The 22,799-nt window shown below is 60.7% G+C and overlaps 1 protein-coding gene and 1 long non-coding RNA gene across 3 annotated transcripts in view; one reads left to right on the top strand and one right to left on the bottom strand.

Annotated features, from left to right (window-relative positions):
* Positions 1-16,240: 16,240 nt before the first annotated feature.
* Positions 16,241-22,799, top strand: part of GPR132 (G protein-coupled receptor 132) — a 16,710-nt gene continuing 10,151 nt past the window's right edge. The window contains exons 1-2 of one of the 2 annotated variants that reach the window (XM_029238858.1): positions 16,241-17,944; positions 22,328-22,421. In XM_029238858.1, the coding sequence (XP_029094691.1) occupies positions 22,415-22,421 (7 nt within the window). In that variant the 5' untranslated portion in view covers positions 16,241-17,944; positions 22,328-22,414. Of the gene's footprint in view, positions 17,945-21,265; positions 21,304-21,876; positions 22,422-22,799 lie in introns of those variants that run through there. The other variant, XM_029238859.1, reaches the window with a different exon arrangement.
* On the bottom strand, positions 17,943-20,807 carry LOC114904676. Its single transcript, XR_003796004.1, has 3 exons — positions 20,748-20,807; positions 18,836-20,226; positions 17,943-18,711 (listed from the first exon to the last, which is right to left on the bottom strand). It is a non-coding gene; the product is annotated as an uncharacterized LOC114904676 (long non-coding RNA).

The raw sequence follows: 22,799 nt of genomic DNA, 5'->3' as shown, positions 1-22,799 counted from the left end.
ATCACACTGAGGGCCAGGATCCTGGCACACTCAGATGTGCTCACACATGTACGCACTCAGCCTGCGGTGACTTGCTCGCTGGCAGGAAGGCGACCTCGCCTGTCCTGGTTGCAGACCCAGAAGCACCCTGGAAGAGTCTGTTCCCTGCTGGCTGGAGCAGAGCTTAACTGCCCTGCAGACCCCCACCCTACGGGCACAAGGCCTGGCCTGCTGAGGTGGCAGCCTTCAGAGGCACCCGTGCTGGGAGTGGGGGGTGGAGCCCTGCTCCAGAGGAGGGGGACAGAGACCAGCCAGCACGGGCTGGAGGCAGAGCCCCGTGCTCTGACTAGTAGCTGGCCCTGCCCAGCCAAGGCAATGCCTTCCCACCCCCACTTTACAGGTGGAGGAACTGAGCACCAGAGAGGTCAGGTGACTTTCCCAAAGTCACACAGCAAGGTGGAGGCAACACAGCAGATACAAGGTGGACTTGGAGAACACTTAGAGACCCGAATCTTACTTTCCCAAGAGCCAGGCTAGGTGGCATCCCCGTCTCCGGCCTCAGTTTCCTCACCTGGGGAGTGGGCTCACAGTAACCACCTGGGAGAGCCGTCAAGAAGCCCAGAAGGCGGCAGCCAACGGTCAGTCTCTTCTGACCCCAGTCCCCACTCCCAGCTCCCAGGTAAGAGGCTCTGATGCACCCCAACGCCACATCCAAGACATGGCGCCCCCTGGTGGCCACTGGTGGTATGAAGCCACCTGCCCTCTGCCCTTGGGTGAGGGAAGAGCCTTTGCCAGGTGGGTGAGGAAGGACCTGAAGAGGGGATGGGGAGAGGGTCAGGGGAGTGGGCAGGCCCTGGGGACTGAGCTGTGGGGCCACAGGCAGTGGGGCTGCTGGGCCGGAGCAGCGTCCCTGGGGGCTGGTCCGTGCAGGGGAGGCTGCAAACAACCGGCCAGGAGTTTGGAGCGGATCCTGTGGGTAGCTGAAGGCCATTAGGGCCGAGGCACACTGTCCCCTGGAGGATGCCCGCAGGGGAAGCAGGGACTAGGGCTGGGTCTGCACATGAGAGGAGGGCAGCCCCAGCTATGTGGGGTGCAGATGCCCTGCGGGTGCTCAGCTATGAGATGTGGTCAGTCTGAGGCCTCTGCCAGTCCAGGCTGGGAGAAGCGCTGGCCAGGCTCCCGAGGTCTTCGGGAGATTGCAGCGCCCACTCCCTTTCAGACCCGAGTGCGTGTCACCTCGGGGGGCCTTTCCCACTCCTCCAGCCTCAGAGGCCCACCCTGACTCTAACTTGTCCCTGGGCAGCCACCAGCGTGCTGGCCTGGGAGGCCCCAGTGCTTTTTGAACGGGGCTTTGGTGAGTGAATGGATGGTGGGGCTCCCTGTCCGCCCGGGCTCCCCCCTTGCCTCCCCGCCCCCGCCTGGGGTCCTGCCACAGGCACCATGCTGCCTGTCTGGTCAGAGCCAGCAGACTGATGGTCGGGGCAGGAGGGATGAGGCTGGGGTGGACGGAACCCAGGGTCATCCACCGGCCCCCAAAACCACGGGGGGGGGGAGCACAGAGCGGAGCCTGGAAGGGCGGGGCTCACAGGCCGAAGAGGGGCCGGGCCAGTCCATGGGGCCGCGCTGGCCTTTGGGTAAAGGGCTGGGCTGGGGTTCAGGGACACCTGCCTGGCCTCTGGGCACAGGGCAAAAGCACAAGCCTTGGCTTGTAGCCTGAGACCCCCGCTCCTCCCACTGCCAGTGGGTGCGGGGCACATCCTCCAGGGAGGGGACTCCATGCATCACAGTTCTTCTGGTTCTGGTGACAGTCTCCCTGAAGGCCACCAGCTCCCCAGCATTTCTGCCCAGAGGACCCTTCCTCCCTGGGACCAGTCAGTCCTGGCCTTCGGTGAGTGCCCCCCATCCTTGGTGCCAGTGGCCAGTGCGTCAGGAGTAGGGTCTTCCTGTGCTGGCTCCCCTTCCTGGGCTCTGTTGTCACCTGAGCCCAGGGGATCCCTTGGCCTGGAGGATGAGCTGGGCTGAATATCTGTGGCTGGGGCACAGGCCTGCCCTCCCCAGGAGCTGGGCCCACCACACACGCCTGGACCCCCAGATGGCAAAGTGCTCCTTGGTGAGGGCTGACAGGGTGTGTCTGTGTGTGTGTGTGTGTGGGACCCATGACCCTCCACTGCATTGCACAACTCCCCATGGAAGTGGCCAACATGTGTGTGTGTACACACTCACTCCTGTGGGCACATGGACACACGTGCATGCTCACGTGAGCATACATTCACACCAGCACGCACTCACATGCCCACACCGTCACACACAAAGGAGCACAGGGCACACACCCTTGTATGACCCATCCCCACACACGCACGTGTGAGCCCACCCAAAGGGGTGTGGACGGGGCTCTGTCGCTGGGTCCCGCGGCCTGTCTCTTGCTGGGTCCCGCGGCCTGTCTCTCCTCCACGGCATCTGTAACAAGCCCCCCTCACTGGGGGTTCACCAGACACCGTTCCAGACACCGTCCATGTATCAACTCCCAGACCCTGGTGACCCCTGCAGTGATGGAAGGAACGCCCCTGGCACAGAGCGGGCAACCGAGGCAGCTGCGATGCGCACCAGTGGCACGGTGGCTGTGAGGTGCGGGCGGGAACGCGCAGGGCGGCAGGGCTGCAGCACTTGGAGGCACCGCGCCTGGCGGCCCTGAGGGGAGGAGACGCTCGCTGCGCGCCCCGCCCCGTCGGGGAGCCGGCCTCCTCTTGCCCCCGCGGGCTGGGGCCGGCCCAGTTCGGAGGGGTCGCGGAGGCCGGCGCCCCCCCCCCCCCCCCCGGGAATTCCAGGCGCGTGTGTCAGCGCGCTCGGCTTCGCCACCTCCTCAGCCCCCTCGGCCCCCGCGGAGAGCTGGATTCCCGAGGGGGCGGGGGAGGCCCCCGGGCCTAGGGCGGGGTCGGTCTCCCCTCCGCTGCCTCCCAGTTTCCGCGCCCCGAGGGGTTGCCGCTCCCCCGGGGAGGGGCGGGGAGGGCAGGCACAGGAGGACTCTGACTGTGGAAGTGGACGCCCCTGGCCCTGGGTGCCGGCACATGCGCCGGGAATTCTCACCACCTTGGAAGGGGGGGGGGCGGGTCCTGCCCGACATACAGGTGAGACCCTGGGGCTCGGTGACGATCCCCCAGGTCATGACCCACCAACTGTTTCTGTGCAAACCTCTACGTGAGTTGGGGGCGGCGTCTGGTGCGAATCCCAGTTGTGCCTCGATTTTCGCATCTGGAATATGGGAACCATAGCAGTACCTACCTCGCAGAGTATTGTGCAAATAAAAGACACCCCGGGGAACCCCGTCTGTGCCTGGGATGGGGTCCTGCCTGGGAACCCGGTCGCGGTCCTCTCCGGCGCGCATTCGCGCGGGGACCCAGGACGCCCGCTTGCCCCGCGCCTCCTCTCTGTCCGCCCTGGCTCCCTCGGGGGCTGCCTGGAGCCCCCTCCGGGCCGCCAAGACCGAAATCTCCTCGCTCGCCCCAGGCCCGCCCCGGCGCTGCTTTGCCGGCGGCCTCAACAGGCCCCGGCGCGTTCAGGCCCGCCGCCGGGCGAGGGTGGGTGCGCGCCGCAGCCTGGCTGCCCCGCCGGCGGGCCCGGGGCGAGCCGCGGATCGGAGGGGGCAGCGGCGGCTCTAGGTCGGGGGAGGGATGGAAGGGGGTAGGGGTGGAGGGGTCGGGGGTGAAAGGGGCAGGGAGTTGGGGGTAGGGGCTGGGAGGGTCCGGGCGGGGGCCGGGGTAGAGGGGGCAAGGAAGCTCAGGGCGACGGGGGCCTGGGGAGAAGCGAGGAGGCTCAGGGTCTAGACGGGGTGAGGGGAGGAGGGGAGGGAGAAGGGAATCTCGGGATCCCCCATGGGGGAGGGCTGCGGGACGGCTGAGAACCCGGAACCCTCAACTCCCGCCGGTGGATGCCCCGCCCCTCCCCGTGCCCCTGGGCGCCGCACGTCCGTTTCACTGCGGGGGAAACGAAGGGTCCGGGTCTGCCGCGCATCTGGCGGGGGTGGGGTTTTGTGTCCCTGTGCCCGGGGTGGGGGGCTGAGGGGTACCCCCTGGGTTGCTGACGAGAACGCTGGCGGCCCTGGGGGGAGAAGCAAGCCCTGAGCACTGGCTGAGTCAGTGGTCTTGGACCTCACCTCCGCCTTCCTCTGCCGTCACCGACGCCTCCCGGACAGGGGCTCTGGGCCGCGAGGCGAGGGAGGCGCCCGCGCCCGCCGGCGGCCGAGAGGCAGCTCGGGAGCGAGGCCCGGAGGGCGCAGTGTCTTCCATGGCCACCAGGCGGCGCGATGGGGCCGGCGGAGGGGAGCCGACACGGTTTCCCAGGCCGGCCCGCGGCTTCCCGAGATGCGGACTCCTCGCCTCACTTTGGAGTTTCTGTGCGAGAGGCGAACAGGGAGGCGGCTACTTGGGGCATTAGGTGGATGAAACCTGGGGTCCCCAGCTGTGTCCCTGTGAGGTGACCTTAAGCACCTGGCCCAGGCTATGCCTTTGTCTCCCCTATGAAAATGGAGGTGGGGGCGGGGAGAGAAGAGAATTCCCTGGTTGCTGGTCCACCTTGTCCCGAAGAGAAACAGGCTGCGGGGAAGCTGGGCCTCTGGAGGATGGAGAGGGCTGGCAGCTGGCCCAGCTGGAGGAGGGGAAGGTGGGCCCCAGGCTCACTGGGGAAGTGGCTGAGCCAGGAGAGGTCATCTGGGACCAGAGCCTGGGGGCCGTGGGGGCCTGGGCCTGGGGCTGGACAGCTGGGAGGGCACGTCTGTCACCAGGGCCTGGCCACTCTGGGGAGCAGCGGGGGAGGAGGTGGGGGGAGCCCAGCCTAGAGTAGTGCCCCCCACCCTGAACCACGGCTCAGCTGCAGGAACCAGCCCTGCATTCAAAGCAGGCTTCTCCCTCTGGTGGGCACTGCCAACCTCCAGCCCTGGGACCCCTCCCCAGACACCTGCCTTCCCAGGGTCCAGCCCCACGGAGGGAGGAGCAAGTCGGCTGGATAGCCCACTTCTAGCTGTGGCATTGCCCGAGCCGGCCATCACTCCCTGCAATGCCCAGGGCCTGCTCACCTGCCCCTCCCCTGCCCACCTCACTCCCACCCCGTGTCCCAGTCGCCGAGGGTTCAGCCTTTCCTGAGCCCTTCCCTGAACTCACCCTGCAAGGCTTGGCTTCACTGTCACCCTCAGAGGACCCTTTTCAGGGCCTGTGCAGTACAGGATTAACCCCGCAGGCCAGGGTTGTCCACACCTTGCACAGTCCAGAGAAAGGTTCAGCCTTTGCCTGCTCCTAGGAGGCAACCTCTGAGCCCCTGGAATGTCAGGACCCCTGTCCTGAGCCCACAGTAGGCCCTTGGGTGGGTGGTGGGCAGGCAGCAGCCCCAAGGATCCAGCCATCAGGTCTTTGTCCTTGGTTTCCCATTTACCAGGGCACGGGGTGTGGAAGCAGCACCCCCAGTTGTAGTCAGGCTCTCAAGATAAGAAAGTGGGAAAAGGGAGGGGGCACAGTGGATGGATAGAGAGGTGGGCAGATGGATGGATGGAGGAAGGAGGGAGGAACAGAGGGGTGGATGGATGGATGGAGAGATGAATGAAAGAGACAGTTGTGCACTATAAAACGTAGGTGGTGGGTATGTGGGGTTTCCCTGTACAATTCTTTTAACTGTGCCGTGTGTTTGAAAATATAATACAATGTAGGGGATATGTTTATAGACAAGCACTGTAACACACATACACATGCTGCTAAAAACTCGTGAGCTAAAGAAGAGATCATAATAGAAATTTTTAAATACCTAGCACTCAATGAAAATAAAAAGCACTACGTATCCAGCTGCATGTGTGGAAGAGAAGGAAGCTGCAGGGTCTGTGAGCCGCATCCCCGTCTTAGGAAGTTCAGGAGGCGTGGGGTGGGGGAGGCAAAGGGGCAGGAGGGGAGATTTTATACCGAATGCAAAGGTGTCCCTGAATTTTGTAAATCAAATAAAAAGAAGATGTTGGGGGGAAAAAAGAAGATTTTGCAGGGCAGGACAGAATAAGCCCAAAGAAAGTTTGAAAACAGAAATAAAAATAAGCTTGGGAATGGATGAAATAGGAAGCAAAGGTGTGATGGAGAAGGTCCGTGGAGACAAAGTTAGTTCTTTGAAAAGAATCAACCAACAAAACAGACCAACTTCTGAGAAAAATAAACACACACAAAAAGGAAAGAAAAAACACAAATTAAACAATGTGAATCAAAAAGAAGATACGGGGGCTTCCCTGGTGGCGCAGTGGTTGAGAGTCCGGCTGCCGATGCAGGGGACATGGGTTCGTGCCCCGGTCCGGGAAGATCCCACATCCGCGGAGCGGCTGGGCCCGTGAGCCATGGCCGCTGGGCCTGTGCGTCTGGAGCCTGTGCTCCGCAACGGGAGAGGCCACAGCGGTGGGAGGCCCGCGAACCGGAAAAAAAAAGAAGAAGAAGAAGATACAATTTTAGATTTAAAAGGAAATGAGAAGCCACAGACTGCTGGAGAATGGTTGCAGACCGTGTATCAGTTATAAAGGACTTGTATTCGGAATATACAAAGAACTTCCAGAGCTCAACGGTAAAGGAACAAGCAACCCGATTTAAAAATGGACCAGGGGCTTCCCTGGTGGCGCAGTGGTTGAGAATCCGCCTGCCAATGCAGGGGACACGGGCTCGAGCCCCAGTCCGGGAAGATCCCACATGCCGTGGAGCAACTAAGCCCATGCGCCACAACTACTGAGCCTGTGCTCTACAGCCCGCGAGCCATGACTACTGAGCCCACGTGCCACAACTACTGAAGCCCACGAGCCTAGAGCCCATGCTCTACAAAAGAAACCTCCTCAATGAGAAGCCCGCACACCACAACGAAGAGTAGTCCCCGCTTGCCGCAACTAGAGAAAGCCCACCTGCAGCAATGGAGACCCAACGCAGCACCCCCCCCCCAAAAATGCACCAAAGATCTGAACACAGCACGGATGACGGCAAATAAGTACATGGAAAGATGCTCCCCGCCCTTTGTCATTAGGGGAATGCAAATTAAAATCACAGTGCAATGCCACCGCATACCCATGAGAATGGTGGAAACTAGTGACATGAGTAAAATGGTAACACCACATGCTGACAAAATTGTGAAGCAAACATTTCTTACATATCACAGGTGAGAATGCAAAGTGGTGCGGCCCCGTGGAAGAGCGCGGTCGCTTCTCACCATCTGGTGACCCAGGATTTCTACTCTCAGTATTTCCTCAAGAGAAAGGAAAACTTATGTTCACACAAAAGCCTATGCATGAACCTTTATAGCAGCTTTATTTATGATCACCCCAAACTGGAAACAAACCAGGTGTCCTCCAGCTGGTGAGGAGGTGACCCCTGAGGTCCGTCCACGAGATGCCGTAAGAGGAAGGGGCTATCCGTGTGCCCAGCAGGGATGAAATTCCAGTGCCTTTTCTGTGGGAAAGACACCAGACCCAAAAGGCTGTATAATTCCCTTCACGTGACATTCTGGAAGAGACACATTGAGAGAGAGGGAGATAGATCAGTGGTTGCTAGGGGTTGGGGGTCAGGGAGGGATTGTCTCCCAAGGGCAGCAGGAGGGAATTGGGGGTGATGGAGCTCTTCTGTAGCATCTGGTGGATACACAACCATGTGCATTTGTCAAAACCTACAGGCCCGAACGCTGCAGAGTGAATCTTACTGTATATACATTTAAATTTTCTGAAGTGCAAACATCAATTTAAAAAGAGAGGTCATTAGAGAGTACTGTAAACAACCATATGTCAACATTTCTGAAAACATAGATGAAATGGACAAATCGTTAGAAAAATAGAATGGGCTAGAAGAAATTAAAATATCGAATGGCCCTATGACTAGCAAATCCATTGAAGCAGTATTCAAAAGTCTTCACATGCGGACACTTGGGGCTGGAAGTGAAGACACAAAGGGTGGAGGACGGTAACCCAAAGCCAGGGTCAGCTCTCCTGACCACGCTGACGGCGACTCTTGGCTCCGACGGGCAGGGAGGGGCTGGGGGGGGCGGGGAGCCTGGCACGCAGGCCGAAGCGGTAGCTCTTAGCCGCAGCAGGGGATGGAAGTGTGCCCACTGTCTCCCCGACGCTGATCGGGGTTTCTGGGGCTCCGCCTGGGACCACAGATGCCCCTGTGGCACCTGAAGGCACGATAGGACACGTGAAGGCTGATGGTAGCAGTAGTGCTCGCATTTCTAGAAGGGCCCCATCACTTCTGCCCGCAGGAAGGCCTCGGGGGCCAGCACACAGCCGCCTGCGATAACGGGAAGTTCACGGTGGGGCCCGGGGCCTTTCTGCAGAGTAAAGTAGGAAATACAAGTGTCCTTCGCAGTCACACTGATGTAGACGGGCCGGAGAGGGCTCTCTGTGCAGAGCCCGTAGAATGGGCCATCCCCGGGGAACTGGCCCCAAAGGCATCCAGCTGGGAAAGGAAGACGTAAAATGACCTCTGCTGGGGCTTCCCTGGTGGCGCAGCGGATGGCAGTCCGCCTGCCAATGCAGGGGACACGGGTTCGTGCCCCGGTCCGGGAAGATCCCACATGCCGCGGAGCGGCTGGGCCCGTGAGCCATGGCCACTGAGCCTGCGCGTCCGGAGCCTGTGCTCCGCAACGGGAGAGGCCACAACAGTGAGAGGCCCGTGTACTGCAAAAAAAAAAAAAAAAAGACCTCTGTTGGTAGGTGGTGTGATCTGAGATGTAGAAAATCCTAAAGATTCCACAAAAAAACCTGTTGGGACAAAGAGATGATGTCAGCTTAGTAGCAGGATACAAAGTGAACCTGGAAATCAGCTGTGTTTCTATTCACTAACAGCAAAGAAACTGGAGAGGAAATAAAGAGATCAGTTCCATTTCCTTTTCTTTCTTTCCTACCGTGCGTCCGAAGAATTTGCATTTCTACCAAGTTCCCTAGGGAGGCTGATGTACCTGGTCTGGGGTAGAAACCAGTTCCATTTTCAGTGGCATCAAAAATAATAAAATACTTAGGAATGAACTGACCCAAGGAGAGAAAAGTCTTGTACAATGGAAGCCACAGAGAAGTAAGTGAAGTGGGAGAAGTGAAGAAAGACACAAGTGAAGGGCCCACATCCCACGCGCAGGGATTGGAGGGCTCACCGTTCTTACAAAGTGATCTGCAGTCACCGCAAACCCTGCCTGAATCCCAATGATGTGCATTTTTTCCCCCAGAAATATCCATCCTAAAACTCATATGGAGCCTAAGGGACCCCAAACAGCCCAGGGAATTAACCCTCCTGGGGCAGAGATGGATGCCTCCCCACCTCCCCGGAGCCTGGCTGGCAGAGACCTAGGGAGAGGGCACAGGGACAAGGGGGCGGATGCAGGAGGGACGGGGCCGCGCGGGGAAGGAAGCCGGACGGGGAGCCAAGTCTGCGGCCGAGGCCTGACATCCACTGACGTCAGCTCAGCCGGGGGGGTGGCTCTGCCCCACACCTTGCAGGTGCTAACGACCCCCCCGGGGTCCTGCCCGCACCCCATCCTAACCGGGGGAGCCAGGCCACCTGACCCGCACAAGGAGGAAGATGGGCCGGGGTCGGGGGGGTGACTCCAAGCGCTCCCCGCTCCTCCCGCTCGCCTGGGGCCCTTACGAGGGTTCCTGCACGTCCGTGTGCGACAGCGTGTGTGTGCGTGTGCGTGAGTGCATGTGAGCCTACGTGCCGCACGCGCGTGCCCCGGGTTCACTCGCGTGTGGGTAAACCAGCGAGCCTTGGTGTCACAGGTGGTGAGGAAGCTGAGGGGGTGCCAGCAGGGCTGGGGTGGAAGAGGCCCATCCGGGTGGGTGAGGGCAGTGACAGGTCAAGGGTGCAGAGCTTCAGGTGAGGAGCAGGAAGTGGGAGCAGCTCTGCCACTGACCTGAATTTTCTGAGGTGGGAGGAGCCCATGCGATTGGAGTGGAAGAGACAGCTGCACACGCACAGGCACAGGCACACGCACACCCCTCTCCCACCTGGGCTCTCCCCAGCCCTGAGCAAAGCCCCTTCAGTGGGTTGGCTGCACCCCGTACATGGTTACCCCAGGAGGCCAGCTGCAGGCCTGGCCCTCCCCGCACGCCTGACCCTCGCGCTCCCCCGCCCCCGCCCCCCCTGTGGGTTCCTGGAGGGCCGTGATCCCTGCCTTCCAGGACCTTCCGCGGGGCAGTGCACACAGCAGGTGCTCAGTAAATGCTCGCTGGGTTGAGCTGATGGCCAGACCAGCCCTAGTTTCCCCAGCCCAGCAGCCCCCCTGGGCGTTACCTAAACTGCTGTTAAGGAGGCTGGCCGGAGCTCCAGCACCCTGCAGAGGAAACCGATTGCTTCCGGCGTGAGCAGGGGTGTCTTCCACGTGGGGCTGCTGCCTCGGCCTCGTCTGTCTGGGGAGGGGGGTGGAGGGAGAGGGGAGCAAGGGGGGAGGGGAGCCTCACCCCACACCCTCGACAGCCCCACCCCGGCAGTTTTCCTCCCCAGGTCACTTCTGCTTTTTTACTCAGTGGCAGCGGATGAGGGGGAGGGCACAGCGCCTCAGACCCTGCTGTGCAGCTACAGACCTGGAAGCACCTTCTCGCCCCGCCCTTCTGGCACCTGGGCAGCTTCCCGGGTCTGGGCTGGTGGTGGGTCAGGGGCAGCCCCTCTTGGCAGGGCTACCAGGCAGCCTGTGTCCCCGCCCACCCTCCTCCCATGAGGGCATCAGAGCAATTCCTAACAGGGGCCTGCTTTAAACCCGCCCACAGGCCCTCGGGGCTCCCTACCCCGAAGGCAGTGCCGACATTTGGAGCTGGAAAATTCCTTGTGGTGGAAGAGGGCTGTCCTGGGCATTAGGGGTTGTCTGGCATCAAGTCTAGCCTCCCACACCCGATGCTAGCAGCACCTCCACCCCAGCTGTGAAACCCAAAACCGTCTCCAGAAAGGCTCAATGTCCCCTGGGAAAGAAATCGCCCCATCTGGGGACCCCGGGCAAGGTCCTGGGCCTGGATGGGCTGCAGGGAAGTGAGGCCCTCGGGGCCTCAGAGGCAGGGGATCCCGTGGGAAGGCTTGTGCTTTCACTCCTGACCTGCCATCTGCGGCCGACCTTGGACAGCTGAGCCGGGAGGCAGACTGGAAAGAAGGCAGACGCTCGGACACGACGTCCGTGAGCTGCCACCCTGCCACGCGGGCTGCTCCGCGCTGCCTCTCCGCTTCCGCCTCAGCTCTCGCTGGACAGAGCTTTCCAAAGCGCCTGGGGCAGGGCAGGTGAAGGGCTGCACACACCTGCACTTCTGCTGGGCAGAGGCTGTTCTGCCGTCCCTCTGGGGGCGGCCTGGGGGTGGCCCTGGTCTTTGGGACCCTTCCTGTGTCATGGGATCCGTAGGGCAAAACAAGCAGCTCCCGAAGGCCGCTGAGGCTGGACCGCAAGGGCCCGAGGGCCACACTCCTGGGAGGGCAGCTGGGCTGAGGGAGGGCAGGGGCCCCTTGCCTGGGACGGGGAGACTGTCTCGCCCCTGCTTTGGGCCTGGCACACAGTAGGTGCTTAACAAAACAGCTGTTGGCCGAGTGAATGGCCTCCTTGTGTGGCCCTGTGCACAGCCTGTCTTGCAAAGAGGCTCACTCACCCGGCGCCTTCCCGAGTCCTCGGGGAGGGGGGGTGGTGGGTAGCCCTGGACAGGGTGAGCACCTGCCAGCCAGGCTGGCTCGGGGTCCCCGGCCAGGCGTGCTGAGAACCGTGGACACTGTCCACCGGGCATCTGCCTGCTGAGCCTCCCTCCCTGGGGAGGCCAGGGACCGCCCTGGGGGCTCGTGGACCAGCCATGGCTGGGGGGCCGTGGGCCGCGTCCACGCAGTTGCCGATGCCTCTCCCCCGCACGTCTCCACCTGCAGAAGCTCCTCGCACACCTTCAGTATTAATTCTTGTTAATTGTAGCACCCGTGCTCTCCTGTTCTGTCTTCGTGCGTTAACTTGGTCCAGGCATCCCCTCGGACTAGAGGGACAAACAGAGGGGGAGGCCCTGTCATACGAGCAGGATTCAGTGTGACGGTGACCCTGTCCTAATGTCTGGAACCCGCTGGTGCCCCCAACAGACACTGGTGATCGTGGGTCCCCAAAATATCACCGGGACAAAGTGTCACTTGACGCTTTCTTTTTTCTTTTTTTTGCAGTACGCGGGCCTCTCACTGTTGTGGGCTCTCCCGTTGCGGAGCACAGGCTCCGGACGCACAGGCTCAGCGGCCATGGCCCACGGGCCCAGCCACTCCGCGGCATGTGGGATCTTCCCGGACCGGGGCATGAACCCGCGTCCCCTGCATCGGCAGGCGGACTCCCAACCACTGCGCCACCAGGGAAGCCCTCTTTTTTCTTTTTTAAAATTAATTAATTAATTTATTTTTGACTGAGTTGGGTCTTCGCTGCTGCGCGCGGGCTTTCTCTAGTTGCGGTGAGCGGGGGCTACTCTTTATTGCGGTGCGTGGGCTTCTCTTTGTCGCGGAGCATGGGCTCTAGGCACGTGGGTTTCAGTAGTTGTGGCACGTGGGCTCAGGAGTTGTGGCTCACGGGCTCTAGAGCACAGGCTCAGCAGTTGTGGTGCACGGGCTTAGCTGCTCCGTGGCATGTGGGATCTTCCCGGACCAGGACTTGAACCCATGTCCCCAGCATTGGCAGGTGGATTCTTAACCACTGCGCCACTGGGGAAGTCCCTTGACGCTTTCTGCTGAAGAGTTGACGGGCCTTTCTAGAAGTTCTGGAATGAACAATAAGGTTATTTGCCACATTTAGCTTCCCTGGGAGGGGCGCCATTCTGTCAGTGGAGACAGGGGTGCAACAAATCCTGTTAATGCTGGTGGGCCAGAGCCATGTGGGCCAGAAGCCACGTGGGTTTATGGTTTCGGTTCTCCATGCGGGTCCTGCTTCCCAGGCTTGGGGGTGGTGGGTCTCCTGGGGTTTCTGGGGGGAGAAAGCCACCTTCAGGGGAGCTGATCCGGCCTTTACATTGGGGCCTTCTCCCCTCCATCTCCCCACCTCATCCCTCCCCCAAACCCCCTCTCCCAGTTTCTCTGGTCTCTGGGGTCCTCCTCCTCCCAGATCAACCCCCCTCTGGACGCTTTTCTCATCTGGGGGCAGTTTCATCCCTGGGCCTGGGCAGTGTGCGCCTCACCCACCAGTCTGGGACCTGCCCTTGCCAGGTGGAAGGGAAGCTGGTGACCACATGTGCCCAAGGCAGCGCACCCCCAATACCTAAATGCCCCTTCTTGCTTAGGAAGAGCACCCAGGGTCAGTGGGCACAGTGAAATCAAAGACCACATTTCCCAGCCGCCCCTGCAGTTGGGCGTGGCCACAGGTCTGCATTCCTGAGGAGGCAAGACCAGAAGCATTGGGTGGGGATTCTGGGATGTCTCCTCAAAGGGGGGGGGGGGCCATAGTCCTCCAGTTCCTTCCTTCCTGACACCTGGAATGCAGATGTGGAGGCTGGAGCTCAAGTAGCCATTTTTGACCAAGAGTCAAGGCACCTGGTTTCCCAAGGCCACGGAAGCTGCTGAGCCAGCCCTGGGAGAGAGAGAGAGAGAGAGGAAACCCCTGTGTTTTCAGCATGGTTGTCTGGGGTTTCTGAGGCGATGGGTAGCCTGTCCTGGGCTGATCTGGGGCACACTATAACTTTGTTGAAACCATGACCTATGATTCACACTCAGAGCATGCCCTGGTCAGAGGAACACGGGCTGGTAATGAGTTTCAGAATCACCAAGCTCTTGGGGTGACAGCTTCTCAAAAGCCCCTTTCCATTCCCAGCCTCTTCTCTCTCCGGGAAACTCTCCGAAACTGCCCTGAAAGCCCCTTCCCTGGCTGGTGCCGGGGAACTCCTGCCCTCTTATGAGAGCACTGAGTCCCATGGAAACCCCCGGAAGCCCCCTGCCTCCCCCTCCCCCAGCCCGATTCAGTGACTCAGCATCACTGAGGCTCAAAAGTGGGGGAGGGGGGAGAGGTCAGCAGTCAGGGAAGCCTGGCAGGCTCACTGGAAGAAGAAAAAAACCGTCATCTCAGCCAATGGGATCCGGCGTCGCACAAACAAACTGACATACACGATGGAGTAGGGCTCAGTCCAGGCACGTGGTGTTTGGTGATCAACGGACAAAATTCACCGTAGTAACAAAGGTAAAGAGACAGACCATGTAATCATCCCCGCAGAGGCAGCGCGGGTGGTTCATCGAGTCTGGGATAATTTGAGTGTCCTCGAGAGTGACGACTGTGGTCGACAGAAACGCACTGAAGATACAAAAACCCACGGGTCCTGCACACCCGTGTTCACAGCAGCGTTACACATGGCAGCCAAAAGGAGGAAGCAACCCACGTGTCCATGGACGGAGGATGGATAAACAGATGTGGCCCATGCACACAGTGGAATCGGATTCAGCCATAATGAGGAGTGAAGTTCTGACACCTGCTCCAACACGGGTGGACCTCCAGGACCTCATGCTGAGTGAAATAAACCAGTCCCAAAAGGACAGATCCTGTGTGATCCCACTCATATGAGGTCCCTGGAGCAGTTAGAGTCTTAGAGACGGAAGTAGGATGGTGGGGGCAGGGGCTGGGGGAGGAGATGGGGAGTGAGTGTCGAATGGGGACAGAGTTTCTGTCTGGGGAGGTGAAGAGTCCCAGGGATGATGGCAGTGGTGGTCGCACGACTATGTGAGTATACTTATCACTGAGCTATTGACTTAAAAGTGGTTAAAGTGGTAAATTTTATTTTATTTTTATTTATTTATTTATTTTTAATGTTGGGGGTAGGAGTTTATTAATTAATTAATTAATTTTTGCTGTGTTGCGTCTTTTCGTTTCTGTGCGAGGGCTTTCTCTAGTTGTGGCGAGCGGGGGCCACTCTTCATCGCGGTGTGCGGGCCTCTCACTATCGCAGCCTCTCTTGTCGCAGAGCACAGGCTCCAGACGCGCAGGCTCAGTAGTTGTGGCTCACGGGCCCAGTTGCTCCGCGGCATGTGGGATCCTCCCAGACCAGGGCTCGAACCCGTGTCCCCTGCACTGGCAGGCGGATTCTCAACCACTGTGCCACCAGGGAAGCCCCTAAAATGGTGAATTTTACGTTATGTATAATTTACCACAATAAAAATCCCTGAGTCCTTAATGATACTCGGTGAGAGGGTGAGAGAGAGTCCAAGACCTTGGCTACAGCAGAAGGCGACTGTTGCCTGTCGGTTGGGAGGAGAGGGGAGGGGCAGCTCATTTCCCCCCTGAACCTGCCGGAGGACACAGGTGGAAATGTCACATAATGGGAAAGTCACCACTTAGCCAGCCAAGCAAGGTGGCTGCCCTGGGGTGGGGTGTGGGGGGTACAGCTCCAGGAGGGGCGGCCAGGGTGCCAGGGGGCATCCACCCCACCACCCATCACCGGCCCTGTCGAAGGAGTGGTTGTTGTCGCCGTGATCCCGGTGCCAGAAACGTCGAACTGAACCTGCCGGGGCTTTAGAACCACTTCCCAGTCACGGGAAGCCCGTGATGGAGAACCACGTACAATGACTCTGGGAGGACCCAATCAAGCAAATCTAGAACGTGCGACATTTTAGGAGACAGGCCCCTTCAGAAAGCGAATGTCACGGGCGCAAGGGGTCGGGGCGCTGCTTCCGAGTGAGGAGACCGAGAGGCCTGATGTCAACCAGGTGCGCCATCCCTGCTGTAAACACCTGGGGACAACCAGGCTGGCTGTCGGGGGCTGAGGGGTGCAGAGGGCGGGCAGGACACACACGTGGCTCTGGAGGTGAGCTCGGGGGTCTGGGTGCCAGGCCAGGGGCCTCATTCTGCTCAAACACGAAGCCCATCTCAGGGATCTTCGTGCCTGTTGAACGTGGGTGGTGGTCCCCTCCTTCCCCTATAAAACATTTAGGAGCAGTGAGGAGAGTAGAGACGTTGCCTGGAGGTGCATGGTGCCCAGCAGATGCCCGGAGAGCGTCGCCACCGCCCGCCCTCTTACCTCTTCTTGAGTTTGAATCCATGAATATTCAACCCACTTAAAACGGTGAATAATGTTCCCCTGTCATGAGGTGATGGAAGTGAGGTTGCAGACAGGGTCAGTGAGGAAACCCTTCTGGGTTCACAGACACCTGCCTGGTGGAAGTGGGACCACGGAAACTAGTGGCCTCTTCTCAAGGGGGCCCCCAGGACATTGTCAAGAGGGGGCTACAGGGTCCCCCTTTGTCCTGCCTGAAAGACACTCAGCCTCCAGGAAAAGCACCCAGCCCCTTCACCCCCCCAAAACCCCTTCCCCACACCTGCTTTGCTGGTCAGGAATTGAGCTCGGAAGGGGGTGGGGTGGGCACAGCTGCCACCCCCCAGCTCACAGCCCTCCACTCCCACTGCAGGGGCCCAGGCTTCCCTTCCCAGGCCCCCCTTAAGACCCCAAGGGGAGGATTCAGCTGCCACCCCTGACCCGACAGCCATGGCACAGAGGGTGACGGTGGCCAGGGTTTCAGGCCCAAGCGCATCAGTTGGGTGCTGGGCAGCCTGGGAATACGCGGACCTCTAGGTGGGCGTGTAGAAGGGAACAGTCCCGGGGAGGGCCTGGGCCGCCCCCATGGTGACAGCTGTCCCCCGCCATCCCTGAGGGTGTCTGGCCCACTGGCCGGATGTGGACAGTGCCCCGGCTGAGGCCCTGTCTCACTCAGACCGCAGGGGTGTGGGTACCACCCAGCCCACCCAGAGCCTCAGCTCTACCTTCCTCTGCTCATCTGGGAAGAGCTGCCCTGGGCAGGTGCTCCGGCAAGGCCAAGATGAGCCTGTGCTCAGACCCGCACGTGCCGCACACCCAGGTCTCTGGGCGCCATGTCCCCACCCACCCTGAGAAGCTGCTGCGGTGGAGGTGGGGGAACGGAGAGGGAGCCGGCCTCCAGCCACCAGATGAACGTCCGAGGGAAAGTGCAGGGTGGGGGCCAGCCCTCCCAGGCTCCCCGGGCCCTGGAGGTGAGGGGGTGGCGGCGGCCTCATTTCCAACGCCGCCTACCGCCCGTGCTGTGGTGCTGGACACAGGTCACCCACAAATGTTGGTGGGCCCAGCCCTGCCCTGGGCTGAAGAGCCAGGTCTGCAGTGGGGACGCAGAGAGGGGCCCACGGTGTCTCTGTCTCACCCCGAAACCCAGAACCAGCCCAGGGTGGTCAGGCAAGGTGGCGGTCACCTGCAGCCCCCCGCATCTTCCGAGGACACTGGCCACGTGCTTTAGGCTGTGATCCTGCAAGCCGGAGAGAGACACACAGACCCCCCCACCGCCAGCGTGGACATTGGGTCCCTGGGGGATCCCACGCGGCCTCTCAAGAGAAACCCACCCTCAGAGGCCACCTGGCCTGGCTGGGATCGGCTTTAGGGGCTCAGAGACACCACCTAGACGGGGTGTGCTGGCCCACCCCAGGATGGGGAGTGGGGAGGGCGGGCTCCATGTGAGACGTCTGGGCGCTGAGGACAGGTGCTGTCCTGGGGCCATGGTGGGCAGTGCCGGGCAGCATCTCTGCTCCCAGTGCCCCACGGGTGTCCCTGGGAAGGCAAGGCCTCTTGCAGGCAGCCCTGCTCTGTGCCCAGCGGCCTGTGAGGGGCCATGCCAGGCCTGGGCCTGCGGAGCTGGGGTCCGTCTCCCCGGGGGTCCCTGCCCCTGGGTGCCCAGCCGCAGCTGTCTGGGAGCAGTAGGCACCAGTAGCTCATGCGAGCTGGTCCCATGTCCAGCCCGAGCCGCCTAGGAAGGTCCTGAGGGAAGGCAGGTCTGGGTGTTGCCAGGACCACGAGAAGTGGCACTGAGGCCGTTTTCAGCAAAGCGATGAGGCCACAGTCTCAACACCAGTGAGAAGGCACCCCGGCGGGCTGGCCAACCCCAGGTCTTGAGGTCTCGCTCTGTTTGCGGTTTGGGGAGTTTTAGAGACACTCCTGCTACTTCCTGAAAGCTCTCAACTGGGCCTGCAAGGAGGGAGCACGAGGCTGGCGCCGGGCGGGCCCTGAGTAAGTCCCGGGCCCCTGTGCGGGGAGCAGTCGGGGTGGGGGTCTGAAAGCAGAGTGATTCGTTGGCATAAAGGTGGGGGCTTGGTGGAGGGTCTTAACCTGGGTTCCTTCACCAAGAGAGATCCCGGGGCACCACAGATGCGGTGGAGGGCGGGGGACTGGGGGGAGGGACGGTCCCTCTGCGGCCCCTTCAGAGCTGCTGAGATTCCCCTTTGCAGAGTCCCCTGCCCCCCGGCTGCAGTGCTGGGCCGGCTGGGAGCTGGGAGCCGGGAGCCGGGGGCTTATCCCCCTGGGACGCTCTCCTTGCCGTCTGAAAGTGTATCTTAAATGACGGGAGGGACCCACTGCACACGCAGGGCATAGGGCGTCGGGGGCCAGCGCGGGGGGCCAGGTCCCTCAGGGCCTCCGCCAGGCACTCAGGGACTTCCCTGGGGCTGCGTGCTTGCCGCTGATTCTCGGAGGTGGTGGGGAGCCTGGCGGGGTGGGTATAACGCGTGGCCACCCTGGTTTCCAGGGCCTGGTGGGGCCAGAGGCACGTGGGCGAGAGGAGGGACAGAAAGACAGGGGGTCTCTGCTGGGGTGGGCAGCCAGCCTGGTCCTGAGGCTGGGCCGCTCGCAGGCTTCTTGGGACGGTGTCCAGCGCCAGGCCCTGTGGGGGGGCTCCCGTAGGTGTCTGCCGAGAACGGTGGGCAGGAGCTGGGCGCTGAGGAAGGGGTTCTTCCTGGCGTCTCTGCCTGGACAGTGACAAGGTGATGCTGTAGGGGTTCCTGCAGGCAGAAGGGAGAGGACGGAGACGCCTCCGGTGATGGTGGGACAGGGTGCAGTGTTCCACCCCCTAGCCATCGAAGAAGTGGAGGTGCGTTTTAGAAGGCACATTGTAAAAAAATCTACCTAAATGGGGGAAATGGAGATGGACTCCTGCTGTGCTGGTGAGATGGGGGCCCCGGTTCAGCTGCCCGAGAGCAAGGAGCTCAGGGGCTGCAGGGCCTGATAAGTCAGGAGCTCCCTCCCCAAAGTGTAACCTGCGCAGAGACAGAAATAAAGTCGAAGCTCTGAGTGGGAGCAGGTGGGAGTGAGAGGTTGGAAGTCACCCGACAGGCCCAGCCGTGGTGAAAGGGTAAAGACGTCCCAGCAAACCCACAGTGATGATCAGTAGCCGGGGACCAGGCTCCACAGCGTGCGATGGGGCACCGGGAGGTGAGGGCAGCGGGCGTGCTGGACGCGGGCTCGCCCCCTGTGCTTTTGCGTTTGTTTGAAAAACTCCAGAGTGAAACGTCTGAAAGCGTATCGTAAATGACGGGAGGGACCCACTGCACACGCAGGGCGTAGGGCGTCGGGGACCAGCGCCGGCGGCCAGGTCGCTCTTCACCGTGTCATGCGAGCATCCATCCGGACGCAGTGCTTCCTGTGGGGCTTCCGTGGGCCCTTCGGGGATGTGCAGGCACTAGGGTGGTGCCCAGGGCCAGAGGGGGTGGGGGCGGGAGGCAGGGGCCGCTCGAGCCCAGGGGTGGGTGCGTAGGGGCTTCGGGCTGACCTGGGCCACCCACCCCATGGCCTGTGGCTGTCACAGCCCCCCTGGAGCACAGAGAGGGGACGGAGGCCCTGGGCCCACCAGGCTGGCATGTGGGGCAGGAAGGGCAGTGAGGCTGCTGGCGTGGAAGATGCATCCCTCTTGGCACCTGACCCCGGGAGAGGACGAGGGGGCACCCAGGCCTATGGGCTCCTGGCCGGCAACAGCCCCAGCTGCCGGTGGGGAGGGGCCACGGGCACTCTGGGGCTGGCAGGGTGGGGACACCAGGAGGGGACAGTGCACGGCCACGCTGGGAGGAGGCCGGGGCGGGCGGAGACCTGAAGCCATGTGTCCATTGGGCAGGGAAAGGCCAGGACGAAGCCCAAGGCTGGGCTGAGCTCTGCTGGGCAAAAGGCCGGGGCTGGGCCCGGGGTCAGGTGCCCAGGCCTGTGGCCGCGAGCGGGGCAGGACCGCACCCGGGCGTGGGGTGGTTCCAGAGCCTGGCTGCTCCGGCCTGGGCCTTCTGTGGCCCCCGGTCCTCTCAACGTGACCCCCGCACCCTGCCGGTGCGCCTGACAGTCAGGGACACGGCCCCGGATCTGGAACCAGTGCTCTGCACAGACTGCACAGGGCAGGGGGGCCGAGCAGGGGCCCCAGGACCGCACAGTGTCGGTTGGGCCGCTTCCTCTGGCTTTTGCAGAAGTGACTTCTAGAGACAGTGGTCCCCTTTCTGCTGCCACCTGCATCAGGGAAGAGCCGGGCGGCGCAGCCCCTGGGGGAAGGGACCACCTCCCAGTTTTCCAGAATCTCAGTTCTGACAAAGGAATCGGGCCCAGGGTGAGGCTTTTGTGTCCCTCCCAGGCTCACGGGGCTCAGGGGCGTCTGGACAGCTCCCAGGTGGGCTGGCACCCCTGCAGCTCATGTGGGCCACCCTCACAGTTGGAGACCCTGCTGGATCCCCCTTCATCAGGCTCAGCCCTCCCTCACCCCCGAGCTGACCGGGCCACAAACCCGCGTGCCACGCTGGCCCCGCTGGGTGGCCACCCTGAGCACCTTGGGCCATCTCCTTAGAGGGGAGAGTTCGCTCTGCTTGCGGGTCTCAGGGCCAGGTATAGACCTCAGGCAGAGCACCCCTGGGTGGCCCCCTGCCTGACTTGCAGGGGGCTGGCTGAGCAACGAGGGTGCAGGGATGGTCAGGGGAGGCCCATTGACCCTCCAGGCCCACGCCCACCAGTCCGTCAGGACGTCAGTTTCGAAAGGCCAATGCGTTTCTGTGCTGCCGCAGCGCCTTACCTTTGTCTGTATTTCCGAGGTCTTGCTTACAAATCTAGGTCGATGAACTCTGCAGCTTCAGGTAAACACCTTGGCTTCCTGTTATTTCCCGGTGGTTCATCGGTTGTCAGCACAGCCGGCCTGCCCAGTGTTGGGGGGCGGGGTCTGCACCTGCCGACGCCCCACGGGGCTGGGGGCTCCGCCGGACAGGGGCTGTGGGTGGGGTCTGGGCCTGGCTCCAGGCTGGCTGAGGAAGGGTTTAGAGAGCCCGCCTCCCCCAGACCCTGTCTAGCTGACAGGATGGAGCTTACGTTAGGGGCACAGAAGGAAGCAGAGCAGAGAGGTGGGGGGGCCAGAATCCTGCCCCATCTGCCCGCACCCGTGAGCCCGTCCACCTCTGTCGTGGGCAGTCTCCCCGGGGTCCCGGGCCCTTTCACAGGAGCAATGTCCATGCACTTTGCATCTCGGTCATTCTTTCACCAGGAAAAATTCCTAGAAAGGATTTTATCTGCTCAAAAGTGAAGCACAGGGCTTCCCTGGTGGCCCCAAAATAAATAAATTTATTTTTTTTAAAAGTGTAGGGCGGGGCTTCCCTGGTGGCGCAGTGGTTGAGAGTCCGCCTGCCGATGCAGGGGACACGGGTTCGTGCCCCGGTCCGGGAAGATCCCACATGCGTGGAGTGGCTGGGCCCGTGAGCCATGGCCGCTGAGCCTGTGCGTCCGGAGCCTGTGCTCCGCAACGGGAGAGGCCACAGCAGTGAGAGGCCCGCGTACCGCAAAAAAAAAAAAAAAGTGAAGCACATTGAAGATTTTTTTTAAATTAATTAATTTTATTTTTTGCTGCATTGGGTCTTTGTTGCTGCGCGCGGGTTTTTTCTAGTTGCGGCGAGCGGGGGCTACTCTTCCTCGTGGTGCACGGGCTTCTCATTGCGGTGGCTTCTCTTATTTCAGAGCACGGGCTCTAGGTGTGCAGGCTTCAGTAGTTGTGGCACGTGGGCTCAGTAGTTGTGACTCGCAGGCTCTAGAGCGCAGGCTCAGTAGTTGTGGCGCACGGGCTCAGTTGCTCCACGGCATGTGGGATCTTCCCAGACCAGGGCTCGAACCCGTGTCCCCTGCATTGGCAGCCGGATTCTTAACCACTGCACCACCAGGGAAGCCCACATTGAAGATTTTTGAGACATGTTACCAAATTGTGCTAGAAAACATCTGTGCCCGTTTATGCTCCCAACACAGTGAAGGATCCCACTTCCTCACTCTCTTGCCAACACTAAGAATTAAAGTTCTTTATTTTTGCCAATCTGATAGGCAAGGAAAAGACCACTGTTGGGTTGTTTACGTTCGCATTTCTTTGACTATATAAGTGAAGTTGAGCGTTTTCCAATTTGTAGGAGGTACTTTTACTTCTTCTGTGAATGATCAGCTTCGACACTTATTTCTGTGGATTTGTGGGAGTCCTTTTTATATTAAGCCTCGGCTGTTGTGTCCCACAGGATGAAGACAAGACTTGGCACTTAACACATGCTCACTAACCGTTTGTCAAATAACTTAGTTTGTGATTTAATCTGATTTCCATAAAGCAATTTCAACCCACCCTTTCTCCAGGTCACGTGAAACTCTGGAGGAAACGTCTCAACAGGATCGTCATATGACATACACCGCAGCCCCATCCTGAGCCCAGAGCTGTCAGACATGACAGGTGAGAGCCCCACCCCATGCCTCCTTTGACTTGGAACATTTAGGAGGGAGCCCATGAGAATTTTTCTACCAATGCAATTTGTCTCATAACAGGGAAAATTACTTCAAAAATTAGCATGCAAAAGTAAACTTCTCGAGGGACTTCCCTGGTGGCGCAGTGGCTAAGGCTCCGCGCTCCCAATGCAGGGGACTCAGGTTCGATCCCTAGTCAGGGAGCTAGAGCCCACATGCCGCAACTAAGACCTGATGCAGCCAAATAAATTAAAAAAAAAAAAAGTAGGCTTCTTGAAATAAAAACTAGCTCAGAAACAATCAAGCCGGAGGCTGGGCTGCCCTGGTGGCTCAGTGGTTGGGGGTCCACCCGCCGACGCAGGGGACA

The sequence above is a fragment of the Monodon monoceros genome, unplaced genomic scaffold, assembly GCF_005190385.1.
Source record: "Monodon monoceros isolate NGI ecotype Baffin Bay Population unplaced genomic scaffold, NGI_Narwhal_1 Super_Scaffold_21, whole genome shotgun sequence".
Taxonomy (NCBI): Eukaryota; Metazoa; Chordata; class Mammalia; order Artiodactyla; family Monodontidae; genus Monodon; species Monodon monoceros.
This window is presented reverse-complemented; position numbering and strand designations above follow the sequence as displayed.